At 37.2% G+C, this 12077-nt stretch overlaps 1 protein-coding gene across 6 annotated transcripts in view; it reads left to right on the top strand.

Annotated features, from left to right (window-relative positions):
* TFDP2 (transcription factor Dp-2) overlaps nt 1-12077 on the top strand; it is a 43919-nt gene that overhangs the window by 801 nt on the left and 31041 nt on the right. For 3 of the 6 annotated variants that reach the window (XR_014564258.1, XR_014564259.1, XM_083739043.1), the window contains exons 2-6: nt 481-550; nt 2009-2048; nt 3638-3798; nt 8623-8835; nt 10532-10635. Coding sequence is in view for 3 of the 6 variants with exons in the window: in XM_083739043.1 (XP_083595169.1) it covers nt 10633-10635 (3 nt within the window). In the remaining 3 variants the exon portion in view is untranslated. Of the gene's footprint in view, nt 1-480; nt 551-2008; nt 2049-3637; nt 6410-7193; nt 8836-10531; nt 10636-12077 lie in introns of those variants that run through there. The other 3 variants (XM_083739044.1, XM_083739045.1, XM_083739046.1) reach the window with 3 other exon arrangements.

Genomic DNA, 12077 nt, shown 5'->3' with positions numbered 1-12077 from the left:
GTGACTTGGGAAGTGCGCACTCGGCGCTCTGGGCACCCCTCCCCCCCCCCCCACCAACCCCACCGCCGGTAAACAGATGGCCAGAGCCTGATTATTGTTTCCTGCGAGGCTTGTAATCCTGAAGGGCTGGGATCGGAGGTGCAACTGCCCTGGTGTAGGTAACTTGGTGAAATGTAGAACGTTACATGAATCCATGAATAAAAATGGCTGTGGCTATAGGCTGCTGAGCTTTCCTCCGCCACCCCATGGGGTGCAGAGGCTTGTTGCACACACGCACACCCCCCGCCCCCCCCCCCCGATTTGGGACTTGATTTTATTTTTTTTAATTACGCTTCACACCAGCTTCCTTTATTTTGCCTTGTGCCAACTTGTGACGGAAGTTGGTGCAATAAGGGCTACTTAACTATTTAGAGCCCCGATTCTAAATATGCCTGCTTCAGGAATGTGTTTCTGTGTTCACTGTGGCCTAGCTTTGTTTAGGGTGGAAGTGTGCTTACATATGTTTTACTCAGAATAAATCCTACTGATTTCAATGAAGTTTAACCCCCAGGTAAGCATATGCTAGATTATTTATTTATCTCTATTTTTAATCTCAAGATTTCGGGGCTTGGCCAAAATGTTTATGCAAACCACATACCATTCAAAAAAAATATGGCAGCGTGCAAATATTAAATAAATAAACGTACATTAAATCTATGCAAAATACACTAATAGAGGAGTAAAATACTTGCCATTATTTCAAACTGACCTTACCAAGCCAAAGCACTCTTATCTATGTTTTGAATAAGAATCCAGGAGCAGCTGAAATGAGATAGTGAAGTAATGTCTATAGCTAGACATTCTTTTGTGTCTGTGTTGAAGGGAGGGTGGTAAGGGTACCGAGAAACATGATTATGTCCCAGATTTGCCATGAGTTACAACCTCAGGCAGACAGAACTGTTTGACCTGGGGTAGGGCATGCATGGTGTTGAAATTCCAGGACTGACATTTCTAGTGTTTGTCTTATCAACTGCCACATTTTAACTTCTCACATACAGAAAAACACAATTATGTCCCCACCTAAAGGTAAAGCTGGCCCATAAATGCTGTAATAAGTATTAACTTGTCAGTGTTTATACACCAGTTGATTAGTTGTTACTGAAAACTTTTTAATCTACAACAGACATATTTAGGGTCTATAGAAAATATTAAGCTGAAAATATGCAAACTCACACTTCAGGCTAGCTACATTGTTTTATTTCAGTTGCAGCAGAAATAGGATAGACAAAAACCTTGCACTTCCATTTTATGCTCCATTGGAAGCTGTGTGATAGCAGTTAAATGGAGGGGTAAAACTGCACTTTGAAATCAACTTCAAAAGTTATTTTGTACAAAACAAGAAAAGGTCATAACAGATGGTGGGGTCACTTTGGGTGACTTCTTGAACTGTTAAATTCTGTAAGGTTGGAAGGGTGCCGTTATTGATACTGAAACAATTTATTCTCTGGTAAATTTCCAACAGTTCTTCAGCAAATATATTCTAATGACCTGTTTTGGATGTAATGCTAAGTTATGCTTTGTTTAACTAACCTTGGGTTAACCACAGGTTGTCCCACAGATGACCAAACAAAGTATGCCTTGTGTCATGAAAGCTTGGCTGGTTTTCATAGTACTGTAGAGTCAATTATTAGAGGCTTTCTGTCACCACTGATTAGCAAGCCTCCCCTTTCACTGGAAAAATGGTATCACTTTAAGGCTTCTGACAGTTGCTTGTCAGACATACTTCAACCTGCCCCAGACCTGAGCCACATATGGTATGAGGTGCAAGGCTGGTGGCTGTAGTTTGAGGGAAATGGTCTTTCAGGCTAAATTGGGACCTGGGCCAATGTAAGCCCAAAGTCTGATGGTTCTCCATCCCTGGCCTTTGACTATCAGCCGAGTTGTTCAATGGAAGGCCGATTTTGCTCTGCAATTCAAGTCTTCTGTCTCTCACACTTTAAAATTTCACTGTTCCTTTTTTCTCTCTCAGCTGAAGAGAGATTTTATGATGGCTGCATTCAGTTATGAAGGTAAGCTGTGTGTCTAAGAGATGTGCATCAACCACAAGATTTGGTTTTGGACCCTGATTTGAAAGACTGGCCACTTCAGCTCAAAACTCTTCAGGTTCTGTCTGATTTGACTTGGGGTCCAGATATGAATTGAAGTTCAGAAAAATGAAGCTTCCCACCTCCAGTTCTGTATGTTGTCAGAATCTCTGTTTTCATGCTGGAGGACCTTTACAAGTAAAACAGGAGGGGGTAGTATTGGCAGAGGAATCCATTTATTATTTATTTAATAAATTTTCATACCACTTTACATGAATAAAATTCTTCCAATCCTGTTTCATTGAAAATATTACCGCTAACATATTTTTTTTAAAAAAAAATCTCACCCCAGTATGTGTCTGTCCTTTTCCAGATGATACTAGCCTGTATCTCATATTTCAAATCAGAGAAATACATGGACCATGATTGTAGAATTATGGTCTGATCAGACAGTTTGGAAATCTTATTTCAGATCGTTACTAGAGCTTTCAGACTGCTTTAGTGAGGAGAGGTCAAGTTTCCCATTCATCAGTCTTCTCAGTGTGCTTTACAGCAGAGTCTTTTTGCACATTAAAGGCTAACAAATATATTATACTATAAGCTGCAGCTCACATAATCAGATGCATAAATGTTATCATGAGTCACAGTTATATATGCACATGGCTTGTGGGGGAACTGCTTCCCCTTGGAAATTAGATATGCATGGACCTTACTAAGGTTTTGGCATATGTTAGAAACATAACTCTTCATCCAGGTCTTCCCCGACCACTAGTATTGGTTTGGCACATCCCATCATTTATCTGCTGCGGATACTGTAATTTTAAAAGTTTTGAGTTCTATTATTTTATTGATAAATTGCTTTGGATTACTTTTAATATAAAATGGTAGATAAATATTTTTTATTAAAAAAACTAAACAGTGAAGTCAGAGGTAGATGGAATGTAAGAAGTACAGAGTCAGTGATTAACAGTGGTCATTTATAAAAGAGTTGCTCATAACATATCCTGGCATTGGAAAGCCAATTAATGCATGCAATGTGGTCAGAATTCATTGTCTCAATTTAGTCCAATTAGTGATAACAGTGAAGCTCTTGATGAGTAATTCAGCAGTTTCCTGTTCTAATCTTCCTTTCAAGTAACTTTGTTCAAGGTGGCTTAAAGTATCTTTCCTGCATTCTTTTCTTTATAAATTAAAATGTTCTGATATCTGAGTAAATGGAACACAATATTTATACTGCTGGCATACAGTAAGAATTCAAATAGTGGTATTTTTTTTGTTTAATTGAGAATGAGAGAGGAGAGTACCATCTTCATATTTCTGCAACATCATGTGCAACTTAGAAACTGCTTGCCTCTTTGAAAGTGAGAATTGCTGTAGTAGTCATAACAAAGTAAGCTCTTGCTGCACATGCAGTTCTTTCTCACATGCTAGCGTCACTACTTTGAATTTTAGCCAAAGTATTGTGCTTCAAGGAAAGTTATTAAAAATATTTGTGCAGTTGGAAAGTTTATTGGGGATATTAATATATATTATACAGGAGACCATCTTATCAGAGCATCCTTTTGCTATTCTAGATATCCACTTGTAAATGGAGTGCTTCTGCATTTGACTGCTCATGTCTGGCACCATCTCAAGTTTCCTCTGAATAGTAACAAAGACTGGAGACTTGGTACTGCAGTAAAAGGCATGCTTCCTTAGTCCAGGGAATATATCGTTTTGGTTTCTGTCTTCCTGGGTAAGTATTTTTACCTAACGCACTGGATACTTTTTACCTTTAGTAGCAGTTTTAAGAGTTGACCATAATGTGCTCAATAAATCATTCCTGAAAGTTTACACAGGAAAAGAGCAGTATTCTGGGGGAGGGGTGAAGTTACTATAGTTTGTCACTTAGAGATTCAGAATTAGCATATGTCATCTGCATCTTAATAATGTGGGCTAAATCAGTTATTGTAAATAAAAACTGCTGGGTATGGCACTATGTAAAAACCTCTCAAAATAGTTATGCCTTAATTTTTTTATTTTAAATTTAATAAAACATTTGACAATTTAAGATTTTTCATTGAGGGGAAAGTGAGCATAGTAAAACACTGCCAGCACACAGTGTGTGTTTAAAAGGAGGTTTGGAAGAAGCAATTGGAAGAAGTATCTTAATTTTAACTGGTTTGGTGGACTTGGCTAATTTGTGCTTCAAAAATATTAGCACTGACCTAGGTTGAATATTGTTGGCTCATGACACACCAGTTGCCTTATAGTTTATTCCAAGACAGTGTGGGTGGCACTATTAGGCTGGAACTAATATTGTGCTGTTTTACATTATTGACAAGAAATGAGCATTAATAGGAGATGGGTTTAGTGTGCCAGTCACTGAAAATAATCCTTGATACATGTAAAATTTGAGTAAATCTTCAATGCTTTCTGTTTCGAAGAGCATGCCTTTTCTTATACAAAGCTTGAATATGCAAGTAGGCCTTCTTAAATTTAAGCATGATTGAATGATTAAAACATTTTGAATTAAAACAACTTTGCAATTAATTGTAATTATGTATCAATTTCAGTTTCATAAATTAGTTTGGACATTTGATCAGTTTAAAAAGAATTGAGTCAAACATTGAGAAGTAGTGTTTAAGTATTTTAAAAGTATTAACTTCATTAGAGCAGCAAAAGCCATATCAACAACTTTAGTATTTATGATTATAAAAACAAATAAGACTGCTTGCAAAACAATTAGCTTTTAAAAAGTGTGGTTATTTAACAAAATCTGTATATCACTTGCTAGAGCAAAGGACCTCTAAGCAGGTTGCATTAGGCAATCTGAAATATTCATTAAAATACCAATTAAAAATGAACATTAAAAGCAAGTTACATATAAAAATTAAAAAATGAAATAAAGGAGTGAATTCAACTACCCTATTAATGTTAGTGGAAGCCAGTTCAGAGACTTCAACCAGCACAGTGAGACTACCTCTCCTGTATGCTTCCCCCAAATACACTCTGGAGGGCCGGAATATCTCCCAGAATTGTGTGTGGTGGGAGGAGAGGGGAGATTGTTGCAGCAGGTAACAGAAATGCGCTATGTTGACTTCACCCCAAATTACTCATTTTAAAACTTACTTAAATCAGATGCCTTGGTAGACTTGTTATAACAAAACAATTTGTGGCAGGCACCAAAAGCAGTATAGAGAAGGCCTTTTTAGTGGCATCCCCCCCAGGCCCCACATAAGGGCTCACCTGGCATACACACTGCAATCTTTTTACCTCCATTTTTATTGATTCTAACAGTAGTAATGGCTTTTAGTGTTATTTATTATGTGAATTGTGACTTTCCTTTCTTTATTAATAGTTTTTTTTAATTGAAATACAGTACAAACTAAACTGTAATATATCAATATGTGGTCTGTGCAAACAAGAGGGAGGGAGGGATGGCTGTGTTCAGATGTTTAAACAAATAGATCTGTGTAAGGAGTCCAAAAATCGAGAGGACCTCCCACCTTTCTTATTACAGAAGGTCACATGCTCATGTTCTGCCAATTGAGTCATGTTCACTGTCCACTATGATAAGCAGTTAAGGCAGACTTCTTCCACTGTTAAAATGTTAAGACATTTGCCCTGGGGGCTTTTCCTTTATTCCAATTGTTTATAAAGGAAAGGGGGTTTCCAGTGGTTTTTATAACTGAATTCTTTATATTTCAAAATATTTCTATCTGTTCTTCTATAAGTCACTTAGAGGCTTCTGTGTAGTTGGTGCATAAATCTTAATTTATTGACTTAAAATTTATATTGTTAAAATCACTAAAAAGTTTAGGATTACTTCTTTTGTTTATTAGAAATGCATTTACTTTCAGGATATATTTTTGATCTGCATTTCTAAACAAAATATCAGATAATTTATAAATCGCATAATTTATAACAGATTAATACTCCTTTTAAAGTTTTGTATCTGGACTTGAAAACTTAAAAACACAGATGAATTTTGTTGCTTCTCAAATAAAATGCTGACTGTCTGATTTTAGGGACTTGAGTAAAATCAATAGTCGTGGACATTCCTATGAAAGGTAGTAACTTAGGTGGTGGTTGTCTTTAAGAAAATAATAGAGGAACAGTTAAATGGCATACGGTAAAGTATGCGAATAAGATAATTTATCAGAGGTTTGTGCCAGTAGTCAAGAGCCCTTAAACTTGGATAGTTTCTTATTTTAATTTTGGTATGCTGTAACTTCTATTGCTAGAAAGTATTGTATCCTTCCAGGGCTGTTCCTAGGAGGTACAGTGCATATCACATAGTATGGTATTACCATTGCCTTCCTCTCCTGCCTCTGCTACTTCATCTCTCCTTCATGGTGATGGTGGTGTTACAGGAAAAATCCGAGGGCTCCCTTGGACAAAACAAAGACACCAACCAGGATAACTTGGAGCAAAACAGCAGCCTGTAGGCTTGGCCTTTATTGAACTGTTGCAACAGGGTATTCCCCTCACGTGCAGGAGAGAGGAAAGACCCAGAAGAATAGTGTGCAAGGTCTTATAAAAACTTTTGAAATTCCCCTCCTCTAGGTCTAGCCCACCCCCAGAAACATCATGCATACATTACAGAAAGGAGGGGTTGGGGGAGGCATACATTACAGAAAGGAGGGGTTGGGGGAGGCATACATTACAGAAAGGAGGGGTTGGGGGAGGCATACATTACAGAAAGGAGGGGCTGAGGGAGGAGTTGGTGGTAACCCTCACCTGGCTGGTTCCTCCCTACCCCCCTCCCCCTGAGTCACTTCAGGAGACAAAGGGGATTTTGCAGTTTCCTGCCCCCTGAGGGAAGATCTGATCAGTGTCCTTTGTTTCAGTCCATGTTGAATCCACTCCCATATGCAAGTTCTTTGTGATCTTGATTGTCTTCTGTCTGGGATCATCAGGGTTGGCATGGGCAGGGCTCCTGTGTTATGTGCTGAGACAGTGAAGGGATTATGGCTGACCAGGACTAAGTCACCCCCCTTTGTTAGTTCTTGTCATATGGAGTAAAATAAAAATGGAACAGTGCAAATCCGATGTATGGTTGATTTTCTATGAATTTATAACAGAAATGTGGTGTGTGTGTGTGAAGTTTATACAAACAGAATGATTGGGGGGGGGGTCCTGCTACAGTGGCATGCCCCAGTTTAGCTGCGTCAGCTTTTCTCCTTTTTTGCTTTTGCTGCTACTCGAGCAGCAGCAAGGTCCTCCTCCCTCCCAGCCTTACTCTAGGAAAGGAAGAGGTGGAGAGCCTCACCATTCATTCATTCATTCTATTTCATTGCCACTTTCCACTCACATGAGTCAAAAAGCGGCTTACATACAATAAATAACAACATAGTAGAACATCACAATTACAACATAAATCATATTAAATAATTAACAAATAAAAATAAAATTAACAAATCATCAGTAAAACAGCCACCTTCTATAAAACACTATTAACAAAACAACTTATATTATAAAATTCACCAGGTGCATGAGAGGTGAAAGGATCAGCTACGCCGCACAGCTGCTGCCTATCTCCCTGGGCACAAGTCCTGGGTATGGTCCTGTATTCTCATACAGACGGATCTGGTAGCCCTGCATTCTCTCCTCCATTCTGATGCTACAACCTTTAGGCATAGATTGTAATTGAACTATGTGTCTTTATTATTATTTTTACACACAAATTATTTTTAATGAAGAAGTGTTTTTGTTTTCCCTGCAGGTCATTATTATTTACTAACATAATAGAATTCAAATATATATATTAAACTATGCTGTTTGTGTTCTTGTTCTGTGAACTAGTTTCTCAGACAACTGAAAACTGAAAAAAAATTAGGCTCTCATCTTTTTAAAGATATAGTGGGTGATTCCTTTGAGTTACTCTGGTCTGTATGCATTCCTTAAACAGTTGCATTTAATCAGATTCCTACCCCCTCCCCTTCTGCATCCTTCATCAAACTATTCATCCCATGCTCATTTCTCTCTCTTTTTTGGTACACTTTTAGGAGTTCTGACGTAGGCTTTAAGACATAAGATTGGTTTTTCTCCCTTTAGTTTTTTGACTTTTTGCTTTTATTCATTCTTTCAGTGCTTGTTGTTTTTCACGCCTGCTTCTTGTCTATACTTCATGAGGATTTCTGGAGATAGCTCTGGGAGGTGATAGTGTTTCCATGACTTTCTGTTTCCCTATGGTCTGATGTTACAGGTTAACTGCTGCCTGGCTAGGGAGTAAAGCTTCCTTTTTATAGCTCACAAGGAACATCTAGATACTGGGGAACTGTTAGGTCTAAATTTTGGATGAGATTTTATATCGGAATAATGTCTGCATACAATTACTTTCCTCTTACAAATACTATTACAGAAGGTTTGTAGTGAGGCCTGTACCAACTGATTAAATAAATCTTAGATTCAAAGGCAAAGTGGTCAGCGAGTGTGTGTCCTTCATTAGGGTAAAATGGAAAATCTATTCATAATAATACCATGTGTGGTGTTGGTTTAACATTCTATAGAAAACATGGCTTTCAGCATTTATTGAAGACATTTGTGTTCACCAATCAAACTTCTCTTAAACCAGGTGCTTCTGCTTGACATACTGGGATCATGTTATATTGAATTTATGACCTTCTGGTAATTTCATGGCAAAAGACTGGTAACCTAAATAAAGAATTGACCTCATATCAGAATAGCGAACAAAGAATCAACAACTAAAGAACTGTCTCCTACAATGGATTACATACCCTTTCTAAATAGTGAAGTAACAAGGACAAGCATAGAAAGCCTGTGAAAGGTAAACAGATCCAATTTTTAACTACTGCTGCAACTGTCTTCAAGAGAGATACTGTTTAATATGATATGTACGCTACACACGCTTAGTCAACAGACTGGTTTGCAGAGTTCCAAGTATGATACATTAGTTATGTTTTGCTAAGACTAAAGAACATTGAATATTCTATTGCAATCAGAGCAGAATTGCTGTAAAACTTCAAGTGAGATCTATTATTGTTATTATATTTATATCTGCCTTTTCCCCATACTGGAACTAAGAAGGGTCTGTTAAAATAAGGTCAGGAGAAATATATTCTGGTCAGATAGCAATCAATAGAATTAAAATTAGAACGTCTCACCAAATTGCTCTTTACATTTCATTATGACTTCCTGAGTTTTTTTATTTTTATCAGAGGAATAATTTCATAGTATGTTAGCCAAATAGCTCATATTTTTAAATCACTTCTCCCCTCCCAATCCAACTAGGAAATATACATACAGTATACATTGACTCCTAATTGGATGACAAATCATAAGTTCAGATGGGCATTGCTGTGCTTCATTTCTTCAGTCTACTTGTTGAAATTGCACATACACAGCCCTGATCAGATAATTGGTGATTGTGCCAAGATAAGTTGGGTTTTGAGGAAGGTATGTTTTGTACTGAAATTGTTTATGTTGCAGTGTAACTCTCTGTTTAAGCTTGCCTATTACTGAAACAACATTGTTTTGCTCCCATAAGTGTGAAAGTAACTTTGCCCTGATTATAGGTAAAACTGGGTACTGGGCACTCTTAATGCTCTCCTTTGAAAGAGAAGTCTACCTTTACTTTTCATTAGGGTATTTGCTTTGAATGGGTAAGATGTGAAATGCAGTGATTATTGTTCTGTGTGAGATCTTTGAAAATGATAAGAATATTTAAGTTTTCAAACACAGAGGTTTCCTAAAGTTGTGCCTGTTCCTTTGTGCCTTTATGTCTTGAATGGGAGGAAAAGAAATTGTGTTCAGATAATGTGAATCTCCTTGCCCTTGTATTCTCAAACATTAGGGACTGAACCAAAGGTCTGCCAGAACAGATGGAGCTGGCATGAGTGGAAACTCCCAATAATTATGAATGCATGAGTATACTCCTGCCTCAGGTGGTCTGCAACAAATGAAGAATATAAGCACCACCTATCACTGCCAGAAAGAATCCTTTTCTTATGTTTGTTTTCCTCTTCCCTCACAATTCATTTCAATTAGATTGTGAGCCTGCAGACAGGGGTTGTTTAATCTTTTAGTCTTTGTTCATTCCTTAGAAAATGGTAGTCATGTTAGGAACATGCTACTTCACATTTCTAGAGCCACTGAGTTCCATGAGGCAGTGCTCATTGTCTTTGGGTTTTTTTGAACCAGTGTTATGAATCAATAGCTAACATTGAGTTTGAATGTGTGAAAACAATTGCTCCTCTGCTCAGCTGCAAAGCTCACTAGGTGGTCTAGGGCAAGTCCCTATATCTTCCTCACCTGCCTCACAGAGTTGTGAGGGTAAACTTACTTTCTGTACTCCTTGAGGGAAAACTGGGATTTAAATTAAAAATACACAATGCCTTTCTCATTTCTTGCAATGTGCCTGTTTCCTTAACAGCGTTGTTACTTGCATGGTTACATGGCAAATTTGTTTCCATAGGCATACTGTTTTCTCTGTAGAAATAATACTGATGGTTTTCCTTTTTTAGAAAATATTTCCATAATTGCACTACCAGTGTATACCATCAACTCACCATCTAAGAGTTTGCCAAAAACATTTGCACCAATAAATGTGAATGTTGAACCCCAAATGGTAAGTACTGTTTTTCTTTCACAGCATTGCACTGTAGAAACTCATGCCAGATTTCCTTTCCAACTGACAGCGTACCAGTACTCTTTATTATGAATAATGTTTGGTTTATTAAAAAAAACTAGTTGTAAGCATTAGTTGCTAGTAAAAGTTTAGGATTCTGAATAGAGAACATCATAATTGGTGCTTAATGAAACATTGATTTCTAGGCATGCCATGTTGAAACACTATTTTGAAAGCACTGGTATGACTGCTATTAATAAATGCAGTTCTGCTGATGTTCTGGAATGATACTAAGCTTGTTGTGCAGTTGCACTTAGTGGTTAAACTGAGAAACAGTTACACAATATTTCCTGCTACTCCCTTGCAATAGTTTCCTTGCTTAGTGTAAACAAATGTCCATTGTATGCTTGATTCTTGGCAAAAATCTGGCTTTTAACAAATAAAGTTAATTGGTATAGTTCCACTTGTAGAAACAAGAGCAAAGAAATAATACACATGACTTTTTTTATTCCACTGAACACTTCTTTCTGTATAGCACAAAATATTGATCCATGTCTCCCCTGCAATTTCCAGTCTATTACCAGATTATTTTATCTTTTGGTAGTAGAACCAGCATGTCACTAGCAGATTTTTTAGCACCTGTCTCTATAAAACTGCATTGTGTAGTAGAACTTGCTAATATTTGAAGTTTGTTATGCAATAATATGTTAAATGCATTTTATGCTGTCACTTCCACTCTGACTATTGTTGGGCAACTTAAAGGCTACTTTTCTGCAGTTTGATTGTCATACTCCTTAGTTCATAGTCCTTTGTCATCTAACCTAAATCACTAAATATGCTACTATGCTTAAGCATTTATTTTAAAGAAAAAATGTGGTGATCATGCATGCTGTCCATAATTCTTAAAGATCTGATCGGGCAATAAATCAAGATTTCCTTTTGTTATCCAAGAATGCACAGGAACTCCCTCAATCAGTGAATCATCCTAGCAGATGGAATTGGCAATTTTTTAGACCAGACATTCTTAGCAAATAAAGCCCATAAAAGTGCAAGTTGCTAGCTTTTACAACAGTTGTGGTGTGGCATGGAGAAAAGATATAAGCTAATATGTACTATGGTTGGCTGTTCAGGTTTGTGCATCTCTGACTGAGGCTCAAAACACTTTGATGGATTTGGTTAAGAACTTCACTTAATCCAGATCCTGTCTTTGCAGTGAACTGCAAGAGTTGTCCAGCTGCAACTGGCAGCTAATTTGGAGTTTATAGCTCCTGAATGTGCAGTATGGTGCAGAAAATTATTATATCCTCCTTTTTTAATACTTGTCATCTTAGCCCTGAGTTTACAGTGATATTTAGGTTACCAAAACATACAAAGGCATTCCTGAATGGTAAATTGCAGGAGAAAAAGTTGAAATTATTTTTAATTTATATACAATTTATATC

The sequence above is a fragment of the Podarcis gaigeae genome (genome assembly GCF_964106915.1).
Source record: "Podarcis gaigeae genome assembly, chromosome: 5".
Lineage (NCBI taxonomy): Eukaryota > Metazoa > Chordata > Lepidosauria > Squamata > Lacertidae > Podarcis > Podarcis gaigeae.
This window is presented reverse-complemented; position numbering and strand designations above follow the sequence as displayed.